The 20,299-nt window shown below is 34.8% G+C and overlaps 1 protein-coding gene across 1 annotated transcript in view; it reads right to left on the bottom strand.

Moving 5' to 3' along the window:
- LOC149783063 (sacsin-like) overlaps positions 1-20,299 on the bottom strand; it is a 51,267-nt gene that overhangs the window by 26,075 nt on the left and 4,893 nt on the right. Inside the window, exons 2-7 of the mRNA XM_089933338.1 lie at positions 8,146-8,224; positions 5,008-5,386; positions 4,239-4,351; positions 3,439-3,555; positions 2,865-3,012; positions 488-2,068 (exon numbers count right to left, since the gene is read on the bottom strand). Of these exons, the coding sequence (XP_089789464.1) occupies positions 488-2,068; positions 2,865-3,012; positions 3,439-3,555; positions 4,239-4,351; positions 5,008-5,368 (2,320 nt within the window). The 5' untranslated portion in view covers positions 5,369-5,386; positions 8,146-8,224. The remainder of the gene's footprint in view (positions 1-487; positions 2,069-2,864; positions 3,013-3,438; positions 3,556-4,238; positions 4,352-5,007; positions 5,387-8,145; positions 8,225-20,299) is intronic.

Below are 20,299 nucleotides of genomic sequence, written 5' to 3' on the forward strand. Positions count from 1 at the left end.
TGGATAAATCATATCTACAATGTTTTCTATATCATTCACTTTGGATGCAGAGAAAATACTTGAAGATTTTCAAATCTGTCCGTCTCTGTTTCTCTCACTATCAGCCATTGCTATAAGTTCATTATTAGCATTGTTACCTTTATTAGAAAGAAATTGTCTTAAATCTTTTGATAGCAATGTCACTATATGTAATAAAGTAATTATTAAAACCGTGTTATATCGATGAAATTTAGTTAAAAATACATCAACTATATTTAGCAACATAAAAAGCATACGTTTGACTCAATGAGCACATGAGATGACAAGTTTTGTTCGTTAATTTTCAAAGACTGGAGTCGACGCTTTGTCATAGTTCTATGACAGGTGACAATAATCAAATATAAAATTGGGATTTGATTTTTTCAACAATACCTGAATATAGTTAACAGCTCCTCAAGCTAACCAATTATGAAGATAAACATTTATTAAATAAAATAAACGTCCTTACCTTGTTTGACAATTGATTGGATGTGCTTTTCAAGCCATTGGTGTTCATGTGTTTGATATACAAACATTTTCTCTAACCCTTGGAAGAGCTCTATTTCGTTCTTGCTGCAAAGCAAAACCTGGTCTGATGTCCTACGTCTGGAAACAAACTGCGTGAAGGAACCGTCTTCTAGGGGAAGGAGTTCCAAATCTTCCAAGATCACATAGTGAGAGTCTAGTGTTAAGAACTGAAGAATATCAAGCTTTTCGTCCCTAGATAACGACTTGTACCTTGAATTCTCTTTTAACACAGCGGCAAAAATGTGTGGATTCATATCCGTGAGAGTGTCTTTGAATTTAGAGTACGACATAAACACACTCAAAGGTAGATCTACATATCTCTTGTTGTACAACTGTAAAGCTTTCACCAGAGTTGTCTTCACCTCTGGCGCTATGTTACTGTGATTACAGAATGTGGCAAAAAAAGCTTCGGAGCAGCTAATCCAACTCTTCTCTCCAGACGTGTTGACAGTCATTAAAGTGGGTCTTAAAGTTATTCTATCGAAAAGACTAGGCAGTACGGCATACCATTCATCGGTCACATTGTCAACTCTGGGAATCGTTGCATATATACACTGGATAAGTTCATGTGGATTTCCTTTTTTCATGGTGTAGTTAATCATCTCTGTAATAAGAATTTCGTATGCGTCGGGCAGTACCTCTGTTAGGAGCTTTTCATTCCATAACAATGATTTGTCCTTATGTAGGTGCAACGTAACTTGCTCAGCCGAAGGCCATTTGATATGTTGTCTGTTCTGGCTCAAGGCAAAGAATCCGTTTACATGCACTGGCAATCCCGTCATGCTTGTTGCCTTCTGTGGCAGTGGAAGGAAGCAAAATACATGACCTTTGAACCCATGGCGGTTTTCTCCCACTGGCGCAGCCACACCAACTAATGGGACGTATAGAAGAGAATCATCTTGAATAAGTGTTAGAAGTTCTTTAGATATTGTCCCTCCTTTATAGTAGTTAGCCACCATCCAGTCAGTGGTTTGTTCGTTTACGGCAAGGTTCCCATCAAATGATTTTGTGCAAAAAGACAAGCGATATTTGCAATCAATCGAACTATCTGAAACAGACCTTTTCAAATTTCTAATCTTTGTTAAGAAGGTATTTCTGGATTCTTTCACTTCGTCAATATTTTTAACAAGTTCTAGTGTGAACATCAAATTGATCATGTTGGATTCATTCTTTCTTTCATGCAAAGAAACTTTCGTTAAATGTTTTAAGAAGACTAACATGCTTGAGGCTTCAGTTCGAAATGATGTGAACAGATCCATCACTTTTTCTCTATTGTATACTGTATCAGACAGTTTAGAAGCCTCTGATCGCAGCGGAAACCAGAATAGAGTTCCGTTGTACCAACCCGTCTCTAGCATTTCCTTAGAAACACCAAATGTTCCATCAAGTGTCATTAGTATATCCTCAATTTTCAATTTCTTCCATTTCTTTAGTTTAGATAGTGGAACTGTACATACACAGTCAGGACTTCTCTGTGGATCCATGAAAAGAATCCTATCGCCACTCAACACAACCAGGTTATCTGTAATAAGTCAGATACAGTTTTAGTGACATCGAAAACAACAATAATGCCTTGGTAAATTTCCATCTACTCTATGTTACAAAACTGAGCAAAACATTTCGTTTACACACATTAATCTACATTGAATGGGCCATTCTAATCATATTTTTTTCCATGCAATCTGTTGTTTCTGTGGCATTAGTTGTCATTCTTTCTGACAGTTATTTACAGGTTTGGAGAAAATAGTTGTGTTGTATAAGGTCTTTTGTGAAATCATAAATGATTTGAAATCTCAATAATTGTCGTAAAATTAGGCAGCACCATTACGTAGTATTTTTAGTTTGGCATCAATTGTAAAACGAAAATCATATGCTGGTCACATTGATAAAATGTATTCACCCTTTTCTTTCACAAGACATGGCTGTGAAGAAAATTCATTTGCAAACCTTTTAACGTATAACTACAAGAGTACAAATACCAACATCAAAAACATGCTAATATGTGGCACTTTTAAAAGAACGTGCCGATGGCCTATTGTTATTCATTCCGTTCTCGCATACCATCAGTTATATGTATATGCTGATAGCCCAGCCCAATTCATTTACTCTTAAATGATCAAAATCGTTAAATTCGAGTTTTGAGGCAATATCTGTGTGGAATTATCCAGCATTTGTTTGGTTATTATATCATGATATGTAAATTAAGGTAATCATATGTACGAGACGGCAAAACAAGTAGGAAGTGACCTTGAAACACGCTAAGAATGGTTCTATTTTGTTAGTACTTCTACTTAAAAATATGCTTAAAACCTGCATACCAGTGATGTGGAAAACAGATTTGAATCCCAGTCCGAATCTTCCAACCTTGAGTGGATCCTTTTCTTTTACACTGCTGTAAATCTTTTTTATTCCTGTCCAATCTAATTCTGTGAAGCACGCGTCATTAAAGAGGCAAATAGCTGGTCCCTGAAATAATAATACTAATACTAATAGTAAAGAAGAAGAGGAATATATAGTGTCAGGACTGACCAAAGACAACTAACATATGGCAAGTTGCATTAAAACAAAAATGATTTATTTTGTTCCTGGACAAGTATAGACTGTTTTAAATATTGTGCCTTGTGCTATTGTGTTTAAACAGTCTTGGCATATCTGAATGAATGAACATGTATCAGTTGGCAAGAAAATAATACACTCTCTATGTGAAATATTAAATTATTTGAATATTTAAGGAAAGAATATCAACCATTTTTGCCTGTTCTCATCCTTTACGCAAACATATATTTTGCTATCTTATATTTTGGTTGAGATGCCTAAAATTAATAAACGTTCTCTGCACAATCTAATTATGTTATTATCAGCTTTGTTGTTTATTAGAACTCTAGAACTGACCCTGAGAAACTTTAGATAGCTTCTTTTAATATTTTCTTTTTGTATATTGATACATCTGTCGTCATAAAGGATCTTGACCTCATTCGCTCCAGCATCCTCCGCATTTTGAAGCAGTTCCTGGAAAGAAGAAAAAACATTGGTGAGCAGAAACTTCATTTTGGATTCGAATATATTTCACTGCCTTGCCCGAAACACTACAAATATCCTTGGTAGATGGGTTGTCTTAATTTATTTTTTGAAAATAATTATATATTCTTGAACTTCTGTATTCTCTTTGTTGATTGAATTGACCATTGATGTCTCTGAGACTGCGGTATCTTTTCATGTCAACGTAGACATCATCTAGTTACATAGGGAGCCTATTATTGGCTTTTAAACTTCGACACATTATTCCTCTTACTATTGCACTTGAGCCTTGCTCCTAACGAATGAGCCATTTACGAGTACCGTTGTCGACCACTGGAACAGATCAAAATCTACTTAAGAATCAATAGGAATAATACAATTTTCGTTAAATAGTTGCATGGCCTTTAATTTTCAATATAAGCTTTACTGGAGCCATTCTCAACAGAGTACGTTTCCTGAGTAATCACATGTACTTTGATAGTAATATACCGAACGCAATAACGGAGGAATAAATATAAACAGGAACACATTTTGTTTAAATTTAATGTAAAACATTTGCTAAATTCTTACACTGAGTGTTTGCATATGTCAGAGAGAGAGAGAGAGAGAGAGAGAGAGAGAGAGAGAGAGCAGCTAATATTCCAAATAGCTAGACAACAACTACAAGCATTTACCTTAACGATCTGTCCATCATCCGGGTACTCTGCTAGAATGGTCTTCAGTTGTTTAATTAGTGGAGGCTGTTCCATGGAGGAATATTCAATGTCTGAGTCAGAGTCTTCATCAACTGAAAATAAATATCTGGAAAATGTTCAATGTATTTGAAGAAAAAAATATCCTCCAAGAAAACAAATGTTTAAAACAGACTCCGACAATACCAGATCATTGTAAAAAGTGATAAGAAGAGCGCCCCTGTCGTGGACAATACCTAAGAAATGTCCAACGAGGGCATAACACAAATTGTAGATGATGAACCCAGAAACTTTACATATCACCAGCTGCCCACTCATTTAGAAATCATAAGTGATCAGTAGCCAGATGGTGCTCCAGGCAAGGTATAAATTTTGTAATGACACTTTTTGTTCTAAGCTGGTTCTGATAGAACGCCTGTCACCTTAACAGTTACACTCACAAATATTTTCAGTATTGTACATTACGTATGAATTCAAAGCTATAGTTAAATAATTTCAATATTTTTAACATGCCCCCACACATCATTTTATCACAAACGAAAGGCTTGTCTTTAATACATGATATAATTGTTAATAGAATACATATATTTTAGCTTACGAGCAAGGGTGGGGCTCAGGTAATGGCCTAAATATTATCACCAGAGGAATAATATATGTTAATTAAACACAAACATTGGATCATGCGAATTTTTAATATAATTTGAAAACAAAGAGTACAGAGACATAATGTCGAATACCAACACTAACTCACCTTGTCCCACATCTGAAACACTTTCGGTTTTGTCTGCATATGCCGAATCAGGGAGTGTTTCCAATGTTCGCAACATGGTAATGTTGCCAAACTGCTGTATCACTTTTTCATGAGAGGAACTGGGATGGACATGCTCTTCTGCAGCAGGATTAACTGTTTGATGACCAGACTCTGCATTGATGACACTGTGATCGTTATTTTCCTTGATCTGAGACACAGTTATGTCTGATACAGAGGGCTCGGCTATATCGGTAACAACAGCCGTTGCCTTTGTACTTTGAGTTTGATTTGTACGTTGTTTGGGAGGCACGGTGTCCTCTGCCTCCGTGGCGGATGCACTACTTGCTTTTCGTTTAGGCATTGTCAAATGCAAGAAACCCTGAAGTAGCAAAACCCTTTAAATTAACCATCCCTTAATAACAAGCAACATTAAATTATTTGCGATATAAATAACAAATGTAATACATATTATAGTACTGTTGTCACAAACTGGACGAAAGCAAGAATATATATATATTGACTTAATCAATGTGAAGTAACATAGAAACTCAAAATGAAAACAATCAACGTATCACTTTTGCAAATGTGATTGTGGACAACAAAAAAGACACAGAACTACATTTTGTAGCAGACACACTCGCAGGGATGTGAGGAGTTCATTCAATCGATCAAAATACATAGTTGCTTGGAGGATATCTTAACTCCTTTCAAAGGGCAAATATGTGTATTTGTCTGTGATCTAAATAAAATGTATGTATAGAAAGTATGCTGTATGTAGCGCTCTACTTTCTTCATTAAAACCATCTTTCATGTTTAAACCACTCGTTGTATACATTTTTCATTACAAGGAAACTCTGCAAGCCTCGTTTCCTTTTAATGAAAAATGTATTCGCATCTTTTTCTAAAATGGATATGTTGTCTTTCCCATCCCCATTCTGAAAAACAAAAATAGCAATTTCCCATTCCATCATTTAATAATTATTTCAGGAGTCTGTATGTAGTTAAAATTAACAAAACAATGTCACAGACATAATAATGCTCGTCTTCATACATGCCAACACCAAAACAAATGTTGAGAGAGAGAGAGAGAGAGAGAGACAGACAGACAGACAGACAGACAGACAGAGACAGGGAGAGATGCAGAGAGAGAGAGAGAGAGAGAGAGAGAGAGAGACAGAAAGAGAGAGAAAGGGGTAGGAAGATCATATTTTGAGATGTGATTCAGTAGTTAGATTAAACTCAAACAGATAATTGACAACTTTACCCTTTCCCTTTTTGTTTTCTGCAACAAAAAGCTGTTTCGCATTATTGGTTATAAGATAAACTTTTTGACTGAAAGACATTAAAATTTCTCGTTCGTTATTTACAGTTGTGTCAGTAATGCATAGGGAGTAATTTGTGGGAAATTAGCCCGCTTATGATCCACCTGATTTCGTTAAAGTAATATTTGGGCCGAGAGTGTCACCACTGTTTACCAACTCCCTCTATGTCAAATATCTCTGACTTTGTTCAGTGTAGGTTCTTCATATAGTTGAAAATTGCAAGGTTAAGAGATTTAGATCTATGTGTGGAGTAGTGGTGGAAGAGTTGGTGTGACTCAAAACGTGGTAATCACAGAAAGCTCAACTTAGTCATGCCAATTATATTGCTGATTTGGTTTCTCCACTATCAGAAGAGCTTGCAAATGTATTCATGCTGATAATATTATCGCTTTACGATTATAACAGGTGTGTTCAAAGGTGAGATGAGAATGGTTTCTAAAAGTATGTAGTCGGAGTTACATCCCCTTCAAGTCATTTGACATGGATCTGCATTTAAAGCATTCAGTGCATTTTAAATCAAACCACAGACATTTTGATGAGATATCAAACCACAGAAATTTTAAAGAGATTTCCAACAACAGACATTTGTAATGAGACCTCAAACCACATACACTTTAATGAGACCTCAAACCACATACACTTTAATGAGATATCAAACCACAGACATTTTCATGAGATATCAAACTACAGACATTTTAATGAGATCTCAAACCACATACACTTTAATAAGATATCAAACCACAGACACTGCAATGAGATCTCAAACTAGACATTTTAATGGGATATCAAACCACAGACATCTTAAAGAGATCTCAAACTACAGACATTTTAATGAGATCTCAAACTACAGACATTTTAATGAAACATCAAACCACAGACATTTTAATGAAACCTCAAACTACAGACATTTTAATGAAATATCAAACCACGGACATTTCAATGAGACCTCAAAACACAAACATTTTAATGAGATCTCAAACAACAGACATTTTAATAAGATATCTAACCACAGACATTTTCATGATATCTCAAACTACAGACATTTAAATGAGATATCAAACCACATACATTTTAATGGGATCTCAAAACACATACATTTTAATGAAATCTCAAACCACGGACATTTTAATGCAATTAAAAACTTCATGAATGATCGGACATTTTTTTCTTCGAGAAAGTCTTAATTGTTACTGGGAAGCACTTTTGAATACAATTTATAAAGTAACCAAAGAAATCTCTGTCATAGTTGTTGTCAATATTGTCTAATTTGTAATGTTAATATCAGGCCAGGTTAATTGCCCCTATCCTAATGTGCAAAATAAGATTGACTCATTAATTTCTTTATGGATAAAATATGATTTGAAAATATCATTTCATTTTCCTGTTTCTATTTTCTTAAATTTACTTGTTTGGTGTAGAGACTTACGCAACTTCGCCCCTTCTCTAAGACATGTATCAGACGTCTGCATGTATGAATTGGGTTCAATAGGAAAATCGTCCAAACTACCGCTTTGTTAACTTATCCATTTTTGTTTTCAGTGCATTTAAGGGACCGCCAATTTCAAACGCAAGTCAGAAAACATGTCGAATTTTCTACATCCTAAAGTGCTAAAAATTAGAAAATAAAACGTTTCCTTTTTGAAAAAGTACAGTTATAAAAGTAATTTTATTTCGTTTATATTTCCTAAAAAAATTTAATTTCATGTCGTGTAAAAATATATAAGTCTTGGAAGGTATAAGATTCAATTATACATGCATGGTTAAACTCGTGTTCGAATGTTCCCCAATAATGGTCTTTTATGTGACGTCAGCTTACCTGCTGTAGAAGTTGCAAATACGCTCTATATTGTGATATCAGTTCAGGTTACATGTCCACTGAATAACATCATGAGTTGCTGAAAGAGATAGGAAAGGGTAGAATGTAAATCTTGTCAAATTTCATGATTGAAATTTAATCCAAAATTTGAACAATCAGTTTTCGGTTTCTTCTAAATGAACAAAATTTAATATTAGGATGTATCGGATTATGTCTAGCATGGAAGAGAACTGCAAGAGTACATTTTAAGGTAAATCACAATATTACATTTGATCTGTGTATCAACAAATCTGGAAACCAATGACTAATCTTATCCGCAGTTTTCTTGGCTATTATTATTATTATTATTATCTAAGTAAAATTAACACAGTTTTCGACTGGATTTACTTTTAATGCACAAATTTAACACAATTTTAATATTCGATGGACGTTTATAATCCAAATAAAGAAAGTAAGATAATTTATAAGGCGTACCAGTGGCTGAATATGTGTGCTGCATAATACAAGCAGAAAGTTGAATTTAACAGTGTACGACTTTCAGTATGCTGACTGGCGTCCCTACCAGTCACAAAGTATTTTTACAAAATCAATACTATATATATATTGGAGATACGGATCACATTTTATGGGAATCTGCGTGATAGTCATCAGTCAAAGCTCGTTAATGTTTAGGCAACATAAAATTATGCACAACACGTAATCTTCAGAAAGGTGTAACGATAGTAGGTGCAGCGACTTCAACCACAATCAAAACCTCCCCATGACATACAGATGGAGAGAAAGGTAGGTAGATAAATAGATTGGGACTTACCAAGTATGGGCATCGAATTTTCAATTGGTATTGTGAGAGTGAGAGCGATATGAAGAATTCCATACATATCTTTTTGTTTACCCTGCCGAGCTGTTTACCTATCTAGGTCAACAACTGCTGGCATTGTTGTAAAAGCTCTCCTTACATGAATACATTTTTCTTATTAATATTTGCACATTGATAGTTACAATTCTCGGAATTTATATATTACCTAACGTTTTCTTTAAATAAAAAAAAATGTATTCGATGTTACTCTACTGTTTATATTTGACGACAATTCTTGACAAGTTGGTTATTCTTACCAGCTGGATTATAGTGGCTGGATTATAAGTAAATGGACCTTTTTATTACAACATACCAAATCGATAGATGCAATATATTATGTATCACGCTATTGTTTGCAATTATAAAAAACAAAACTTCTTCGTTGTTTTGAGTTTAACGAAATTTTTTAGTTCAAGGTAGGTTATACATGGCGGCCATTATAACTGGTGGAGGAAGAACCCGCGGAAAACTCCAGTAACGATCAACGGCGCAAGGGAACCTTATGTCAGTTTTCTCACGTACCAACAATGGCCGATCCGTGGACTAGAATCCAAGCGAACAAAAGTTCTAATCAGAAGCAGAATACAAAACAAGTCTTATCACAAAAAGAACACAACACAGTTCTTATCAGAAATACGACACAAAACAGTTCTAATCAGAAAAAGAACACAAAACAGTTCTAATTAGAAATAGATTACTGGTGATAATTAAAAAAAAAATATTGTGCTAAGGAAGAAAATGCATGCAAGGGCTGGTTGTGTCTTTTCTTTCACACTCAATTTAATTTTTCCAGGAGTTTAATTTTTTGTTTCTAAACTCCGTGCTATTCAAACCACCAACTATTAGTTCATTTCCAAACCGATAACTCTTCTGAGATTCAATATTTTAATTTACATGCCAATGGCAAGTCCGTGGCACGAAAGTACACACTTAAAGTGGGTCTAATCATGTTTGTGTATGAATCTTTATTGATCATAAATAAAACATTATTTATTGCTCTAAACTGATTACTAGTATACTTGTACCGTCTTCAGTTCAGTGATCTGAACTGTTGTTATCATCATTACAGTTTCCAAATGAAAATAATCGATCGATTTGAATTTTTTATCAAAGTTTCTAGACTAAAGTAGTCGATCGATTCGAGTTTTCACAATGGCGATATAATACTAAATTGGATCAGGAAACGAGGACGGCGCGTCTAATCATTACCGGTGAAAGGCCATAATTTTATTTTTAAATACGTAGAGCTTTCACTGTGACACCATAATGCGGGAATAGGTTATTTATATTTGTTCAGTTTAAATACTCTCATCATTTCTATTCTACCTGTACAAGAAAGGTAGGTTATCCATATAAACAATATTTGCACTGACAATGTATTTCTTATCTCATCTGACGTTTCACATACATTACCGTTGCCAGTATGTTTTCTCTTCAAGATTTAATTCTTCGTTGTTCGCAAATGACTTAAGTTATTCCTTGTAAGAATTGATTCCAACATACATTCCCAGGCCTCGCAAACATTCCAATGTTTGTATGACGCGATTAAAAGCTAATATTAATGGGATTTTTGTATCTGTCACATTTTTCCCATAAATTTCTCCACTACAGGTAATTTTGTGTCGGGTAGCTAATTTAAGTATTCAAGTCTAGTTCAACCAGTATTAGCTACGTAAAGAATAGACATACAGAGCGTCTCGTCACGATTTGATTGGATTGGCTCAAATCAATCGAAAACTGAATGTATTTCGCAATAATCTGTTCAAGAAAATGGCTTAGGAATTTCAAAATCAGGTTATGGCAAGAGCAGAGTTAGAATTTCTTTGTCATTTAAACTAATCTCGATCACTCTTATAGGATTTAATATGAACCGTAAAATTTTAGTAAATACATATAGCAAATATTTCATAGTGAATGCAAAAAAAACAAGAATAGATAAACACAGTTTGACCTAGTGCCCATTCGAATATGCAAATTCATAATATTTAGCTGCATCTAATGAATGTAACCTAGGTGTCGAAACTCTAATAACCTCACAGTATGTGATTAGGTAATGCCCCACAGCTTGCCTTTTACACGACGTCAGTATTTACCTATTTTATGATCATCATGGCAGTTCAGTCAAAATTTGTAACGTATTTTCCATTCATTATTTAAATATCATGGTAAGTTAAAGTAATCTGTATATTCATACCTATTTAACAAACATTACATGGTATATTTGTATGATTTACCTTTGAATTTCGTGAACAGGAAAGGCTCCTCAACAAAACTGTCCAAGAAGATTGTAAATACCAGCCTGCTGAACAACCAACAGCGACAGATGCAGCAACATATGCAAGTAAGGCTGCACCAAGCAACAATATGTCCCCCAAATGAATGAAATTGATTTAAAAAAATCAGCAGATAGGGAACTTACTTGAGCAGTTAAGAATGGAAAACATGAACACTGTGCAAGAAGTTTCTAAACAAGGGGAAGAGCAAATACAGACAACACCAACAACACAACAGGACCAAAACGTCACAATTGTAAATGAATCTCAAATAGATCAGGGGTGGGGTCAATTCTTGAGTCCTAATAAAACAGGGAAAATGAAGACACCTGGCAAAGAAACTGTAACAGCAAGTAACAAATATACCCTCCTACAGGAGGAGGGAGAGTCAATACAGGAGAAGGAGGGGGAGGTGTAGGAAGGGTTAAAGACAGACACGTCTGGCCTGGCCCCTTTAACATGCTCCACACCCCTACCTAAAAAAAAATTGAAAAAGAGAAAAGCTGCATCGGGGTCACCATCATTGCCAGAGGGAACTCTTGATGAGACAAAAGATGACACCCCGAAAACTGCACATGATAGAAATGAAGCCAATCTAATGAAATTAAGGATGAAAAAGAAAAGACTAGAACACAGTGACGAATCTGACAATATGAGCGATGACGAAAACACAATGGATGAAAGTGACGACGGGAACAAAGGCGACAGTGAAGACCTTGAAACGGACGGAATACGACAGTGCTACAGACGATATGAAACGAACAATGGAAAACGGAGGAACAAAAATGGAAACGGAAATCGAAATGGAAACTGAGAACTTGACTGATCAAACAAACAAAACCGACGAAGAAACGTTAGAGACACCGACAGAAAGCATAACAAGAGGAGACCCAATGCCCCCTCAATTAGATTTAAATTAATTAACTAACCTGAAATACCTACAACCATTATTTTAACATATTTAGCATTTACCTCACTAAATTATAATGTATATACAACCAAATAGCAGCAGCCTGGGGACATGACAATAATGGAAGGAAAAAACTTTCCTTCTTTTGTCAATAAATGTTAATGGAATTAATAGGTATAAAAATTTTAATCTAAGCACTATAACCCAGTATGATATGATTTTTATACAGGAGTCACAAAACGGTTTCACGAAGGAATTAATATCCTTATGTGAAAGGAAAATTAATGGAATTGTGATTTTAAATAATTATGTAGAAAAAGACATGAGGGGAGGGTGGCGGTAGTGATAACTAATAAAAAAGGGTGTAAATGGGAGAGAAGAGAGGAGGGATATTATTACATATAGTTATCAAAGGTGTACATTTTGTTAACGTTTATATACCAGCAAATAAGTATAAAAAACAGCAATTTATAGAAAAAATATCAAAATATTTAGAGAAATATACTTTGGAGGATCTTGTTTTAGGGGGATATTTCAACTGGGTGGGGATTCCATTGATATTATAGGGCCCTTAACAACAAATGACATGAGATTTAAACTTGAAATGGAATTTTTTTTTGTTGAAAAATCATAAATTTACAGATATATATAGGAAATTAAATATGCCTAGAAGGGAATTTACCTATGAATACAAAAGAGGAAATGGGAGCAGACTGGACAAAGTTTATGGAACACACTTTGAGAAAAATATGTATGAAGATACAGGTATCTTTAATTACAAAATATCAGATCATAAACTTATTTACTTGGGCTTGGAGATTAAATGTAGAACTAAACGGGATAAGGGGGAGTGGAAATTAAATAATAACATTTTAGAAGAGCCAGAATTTATTAAGGAAATTAAAGAGGATATAAAAAACTTTGTAACCAAGGGAAACCGGGACATAATTGAAGAATGGGATAATTTAAAGAAAAAAATGTAAAAGGAAAGCAATTAGATTCTCAAGAACGGGGATAGATTGAATTGAAATGGAAAAAGAAGGAATTAAAAAAATTTTAAAAAAGGGTCTGACGCCAGAAAGAAAAAACAGTTTAAGAGAAAAGTTAAATAAGATATTGGAGGATGAAATAAAAGGAAGAGAAATAAAAGCTGGGAAATTTACCCAAATTTATATGAAAAAAAGCAGATGGACTATATAAAAGAGAGGAATTGAGGAGTGGAGGGGAATTTTTTTAGACAGATTAAAATTAGGAAATAACGAGAAAACATCCAACAAAAATAAAATTTTAGATCATATTAAGGAATACTACACCAAATTATACCAATCACAAGAAATAGAAAATACTACGATAGATGAATATTTACAAGGAATAGAATGCGAGATGATATCATCAGAACATAAAAACTTATGTGATGATTTCATTTCGACACATGAAATTACAAGTGTAATTAAAAATTTATTTAAAGGGGAATCACCAGGTAGAGATGGACTCACCGCGGAATTCTATATATAGTTCTGCGGGGAGTTGTCGCCCATACTAGAATGGTTGTATAATCATATACTACAAAGAAACGACACAATGACAAACAGTATGAAGGAGGTAATAATTAAATTGATACATAAAGGGAAAGGAGATAGGGAAGATTTAAAATGTTGGAGCCGATCTCCCTCCCAAATAAAGATTATAAGATATTAAGTAAGATATTAGCACAAAAAAAAAACGAATGGATAAAGTAATCAACATAAATCAGATATGTGGGGCAAAACGGAGAGACATTCAAAATAATATTTTAAGCATTAAGACAATAATAGACTTTGTGAATGATTCTGGACAGAAAGGTGGTATGGTAGTTTAAGACCAGGAAAAAGCCTTTGATAGATTAGAACACAACTATATACAGAAGGTCTTGGAGAAATTTGGATTTGAAAATAATTTCAATAAATGGACTTAAATTCTGTACAGCGGATTAACTTCAAGAGTACAGGTAAATGGAGCCAACACAGGGAAATTCGATATTAAAAGATCGGTGAGGCTAGGGTGCCCCCTATCAATGCTATTATATGTAATAGCAATATAAATTCCAAGTATAAAAATAAGACTAAACAACTAAATTGAAGGTATCAAAGTTCCAAACATCAGAGAAGAGGTGAAAATGATACAGCATGCAGACAATTGCACAAACTTTATCAAGGATCCAAATTCCTTTAAACATCTTGTCAAGGAATTCGAAGAATTCGGTAAGGCCCTAGGATCCCGAATCAACCATGACAAAACAGAAATTTTAAAAATAGGGAACTGGTGGGGGAACCACTCTGGTTTACCACCACAACAAATTAAGGAAAAGGTTAAAGCTTTAGGAATATACTTTGGTAAAGATGAAGAAAAGGAAAACTGTAACCAAATCAAAATTAAAATAAATGAAAATGTGAACTTTTGGGCGCTTACACCACTATGCCACATGGAACGGGCCCAGGTGGCCAAAACATACATGTATGCTAATATAAACTATATTTTAAAATCTATAGACATTAAAAATGAGACACTGCACAAAACTGATAGCCGTATTATTGACTATGTATGGGATTTTAAAACCCACTATGTTAACAAGGAAACAATTTATAGAGCAAGAGAAAAAGGGGTGCTAGCAATACCTAACCCCTTAAGTAGTAAATGTGCAAATATAATTAACAGGTTTAAAAGGATACAAACAGAGCCAAAAAGACCACGGGAGGGATTGTATATACATATATTGGTTTGGGTTTTCAATGAGACATAAAAAAGAGATATATCAAAATAATAAACTAACAAAACAATCAGAAATACCAAGAAGATTCAGGAGTATCAAAGACCTATTAGTTAAATATAGAGACAAGAAAGAACTGTGGGAATCTGATGGAAAAAACTCCACCTGCAAATAGATAAGAGGAGAAAATAAAAAGCAAAGTAGAGAAAATGTATGTGAGCTGGAGAAGAGCGTGTGGGTAAAGGTAGGCTCCCTTAAAATGCAAACCCTCTGCTTCAAATACATGCATGATGCGTGGTTGACAGGAGAGGTAGCAGTGAGGCGGCATATGGTCAGAGTACCGCCGCAATGCCCACTGTAAAAAAACAAAACCTACATTTACCAAAGTTCACACCATAACCCAATGCGAAAGTAGAAAGACTCAAAGATTAAAAATAATTAATGAAATACGTAAAAAAAAGAGAGATATACAAACCTCAAAACATACTATACTTAGAAGGGAATTATGATCAGAAAACTTTATACCAAATTACGAATTTCATAGTAGATATGATGAAAGCGTGTGGACAGGTAATTGCTATTGGACGGGACTGACGAAAGGGTGAAAAGAAGAGGGGAGGTAGGGGGGCGAGGAAGATCACCACTTAAGGGTAGATTGCCGAAAGCGGACCTTTGCCCTCATTCTCGACCCCCGGCTTGGATCCAGCAGCGGACAGTGCCTTACCTCCATTTCATGAATTCTAACTCTAGCGTAAATATATCTTTACTTTTAAAGAAACATAACGTAGGGAATTTAGAGGGAGGAACAGGGGATCTATATGGGGTAAGTACAGGTCGATGACGTCATGGGGCTATGTTACAGGGCGCTACGCGAAGTGAACAGGCCCATGAAAGAGCTTGGAAACCATCCCATATAGAACACTTAACAGGCACACACGAAACACGAGTTAGGATATAAGGAAATATGATTTTAATTTCTAAATATCTTCTACCTCTTTCACCTGTTCCTAAATATACAGCTCCCGTACTGTATTTTTACTAAACCTCACTCTCGAGGGATACTTTAAAATATTTTGGTAACTTTGGCTGCTAAATAAATAAGAGAAGACCTGCTAGAGATGGGATAATTACATGCAAATAAAGAAAGTATGAACCCCACTTCAGGTACAGTCAATCTCACTCAAATCATGCGAGGAAACGACACAGAAAGCACACACATAATAAACTAAGGATTTTATTTCATTATCATAACTACTGCACGGTTTTACTCGCCAAAATTCAAAATAAAAAATAAAAAACTAAAACATACATCATTGAAGATTGTACATAATGGAAAATGATAGGACAACTGGGTCAAAAATTTGATATCTAAATGCTGTCCCAACACGAAAATAATACATGGCATACACACAATATAACACGGGACGTTAAGGCGACCTCTAGCAAAGGTCAACTATGGAAACTAGGGAAGGAATTCCGAGTAGGTGAGAGAAACCTAACCCGGATGAACAACCCTATAGAAACCCTAGCGAACTTTAGAAATACCCCAACCAAAATATTTCTAATTAAATTTTAATTCAAAATTCTTTTTATAAAATTAAAAAAACAACACATCTTTGTGGGATACAGAAACACTTTTTTTTTGATAAATGGGGGGGGGGGGGCATCTGTCTGGTAAAGAAAACTGGAGTCAACTATGACAAAAGTGTATGCACATTACAAACAATAAAATATACAATATGTGAAATTTTTTTTGTTTCCATAGTTGATCTAGCCAAGGTCGTATAAGGTAGCATGATATACACCAGTGCAGATATTGAGAGACAAATATCCACATTGGGATTGCTCTGATGAAGTCCGTCATTCCCAGGTGAAACTCGCAATTGAAACTCGCAATTGAAAAACAGACAAATAGAGCTAATGATTATCGTGCCAAGTGACATTTTGTCATGAGTATTGATCGTTTTTCACGTGTTACAGATTGTAACTTTTTAGACTTGTATGTGCATTTTCAAATCAAGGAAATAATTACAAATCTTCGTGGCTGTATATATACATCCTTAACCTTCCACTAATTCAAATAACACTGACTTTATAAACAGTCGTGTACACTGCTACATTGTCAGTAGTTTCACATGTTTAGAATCACGTGGCTGGGGATGGTTTCGAAATTTGGCCCCTGTCAGATTTCATAACTTCAAGATATGATGTTACTTTTTCAAATCTTATTGCTCAATAATTATATATATATATATATATATATATATATATATATATATATATATATATATATATATATATATATATATATATATATTAGTTGTTTCCGGCTTGTGTTGTTGAAATTGAAATTGAGGCGAGGCATGTACACTTCCCATAGTTACGTTGCAGCATATAAGCAGTGCAATACTAATAGTCTCCAAGGAAGAAGAACCAACCACCCATAGCGGTAGACAACACGTGTTTGCTGTTTTTGAGATATTTTACTTGCCATGAACCAACACGGTTGATGGCAAGTAAAATATCTCAAAAACAGCAAGGATTACAACTATACTGAATTGCACCAACCTGTTTAGTCACAGTGTTTTGCAGAATTAACACCTAAGAAAAGGACTTGCATTTGCACTGTGAGCATCATATTGTGCCAAAAACGACCTTTGGACGTGAAAAATGCAGATATAAATTTGGAGTTGGGGTGCATAAACTTCTGTTGCTAGGAACTGCCATTGACTTCTCAGGTCAAGTGAATACTACTCTTATGTTTTGGTTTAATATAGCTATCCGAAACTATGGACCTTTCTGAATTCACTAGTGTAGTTTATTTTCTATGAATTTTTTTAATTAATATTCAGGTGGATGCGTCCTTAAATCTGTGCATCAAAAGTGTGACTTGCACCCTCATTTACTAAACAATACACTGAGAATATTTTCTTTTCCTACGTTAATACCGGATATATTTCATGTCGTGTACCAAAACATAATATTGTAATGAGTGGAGAAGGGGCGAGTAAACATCTCTAGTTGTTAGTACAACAAGATGAAATATATCTGGTATTAATGTAAGAAAAGAAAATGTTCTTTTTATTATATACCAAACTTGCTTCAAAATCGAAATATTGAACACTAAACTCACTCTTCGGCATAACACGCTCACCCACACGCCATTTTAGTAAATTCACCCCACTTTCAAAAGTCTGATGACAAAATTACACGTGACTTAAGAAGGCGATAGAATCGGGTTTATCTCATCTGTCGCATTAAATTACATTTTATTTCATTTTGTAAACTATTTGACCCTACCTAAAAATAATGCAAATCCGATTCAGCAAATGCATTACAGCGAGGTTGTCGCTGTTGTCAAGTAAGGGAAAAAAACTAAAGAAAGAGGTAGATGGCGTCTGGTCAGAATAGTTTATCAAAGATTAACTTCCAATTGAAATTTTGTTTTCACATATGATAAGAATATTTTTATTTCTTATATACGATAATAATGAAAAATTATGAAAATTATTTCGCCAATAAATTTATATACTTCACAGATAAGTTTTCAAAAACTGGCTGTTAAACTGATTATTACCGTCAAATGAATTGTGTAAAATGATGTCAACACAACCGTATACTCGACAGTAACCTGAACGTGAACCATACTTGTTACCCTTATGCAGATCAATGTGTAGTACTAACAAAGGAACATGTATAATTTGTTCACGTCCGTTGAATGTGTAGTACTAACAAAGGAACATGTATAATTTGTTCACGTCCGTTGAATGTGTAGAACTAACAAAGGAACATGTATAATTTGTTCAATGTGTAGTACTAACAAAGGAACATGTATCGTTTGTTCACGTCCGTTGAATGTGTAGTACTAAAAAAGGAACATGTATAATTTGTTCACGTCCGTTGAATGTGTAGTACTAACAAAGGAACATGTATCGTTTGTTCACGTCCGTTGAATGTGTAGTACTAACAAAGGAACATGTATCGTTTGTTCACGTCCGTTGAATGTGTAGTACTAACAAAGGAACGTGTATCGTTTGTTCACGTCCGTTGAATGTGTAGTACTAACAAAGGAACGTGTATCGTTTGTTCACGTCCGTTGAATGTGTAGTACTAACAAAGGAACGTGTATCGTTTGTTCACGTCCGTTGAATGTGTAGTACTAACAAAGGAACGTGTATCGTTTGTTCACGTCCGTTGAATGTGTAGTACTAACAAAGGAACGTGTATCGTTTGTTCACGTCCGTTGAATGTGTAGTACTAACAAAGGAACGTGTATCGTTTGTTCACGTCCGTTGAATGTGTAGTACTAACAAAGGAATGTGTATCGTTTGTTCACGTCCGTTGAATGTGTAGTACTAACAAAGGAACATGTATAGTTTGTTCACGTCCGTTGAATGTGTAGTACTAACAAAGGAACATGTATCGTTTGTTCACGTCCGTTGAATGTGTAGTACTAACAGAGGAACATGTATCGTTTGTTCACGTCCGTTGAATGTGTAGTACTAACAGAGGAACATGTATCGTTTGTTCACGTCCGTTGAATGTGTAGTACTAACAGAGGAACATGTATCGTTTGTTCACGTCCGTTGAATGTGTAGTACTAACAAAGGAACATGTATCGTTTGTTCACGTCCGTTGAATGTGTAGTACTAAAAAAGGAACATGTATAATTTGTTCACGTCCGTTGAATGTGTAGTACTAACAGAGGAACATGTATCGTTTGTTCACGTCTGTTGAATGTGTAGTACTAACAAAGGAACATGTATCGTTTGTTCACGTCCGTTGAATGTGTAGTACTAAAAAATGAACATGTATAATTTGTTCACGTCCGTTGAATGTGTAGTACTAACAGAGGAACATGTATCGTTTGTTCACGTCTGTTGAATGTATAGTACTAACAAAGGAACATGTATCGTTTGTTCACGTCCGTTGAATGTGTAGTACTAACAAAGGAACATGTATCGTTTGTTCACTTCCGTTGAATGTGTAGTACTAACAAAGGATCGTGTATCGTTTGTTCACGTCCGTTGAATGTGTAGTACTAACAAAGGAACATGTATCGTTTGTTCACGTCCGTTGAATGTGTAGTACTAACAAAGGAACGTGTATCGTTTGTTCACATCCGTTGAATGTGTAGTACTAACAAAGGAACATGTATCGTTTGTTCACGTCCGTTGAATGTGTAGTACTAACAAAGGAACATGTATCGTTTGTTCACGTCCGTTGAATGTGTAGTACTAACAAAGGAATGTGTACCGTTTGTTCACGTCCGTTGAATGTGTAGTACTAACAAAGGACCATGTATAGTTTGTTCACGTCCGTTGAATGTGTAGTACTAACAAAGGAACATGTATCGTTTGTTCACGTCC

The sequence above is a fragment of the Sinohyriopsis cumingii genome, chromosome 14 (genome assembly GCF_028554795.1).
Source record: "Sinohyriopsis cumingii isolate HCF-2022 chromosome 14, ASM2855479v2, whole genome shotgun sequence".
NCBI classification, from domain to species: domain Eukaryota; kingdom Metazoa; phylum Mollusca; class Bivalvia; order Unionida; family Unionidae; genus Sinohyriopsis; species Sinohyriopsis cumingii.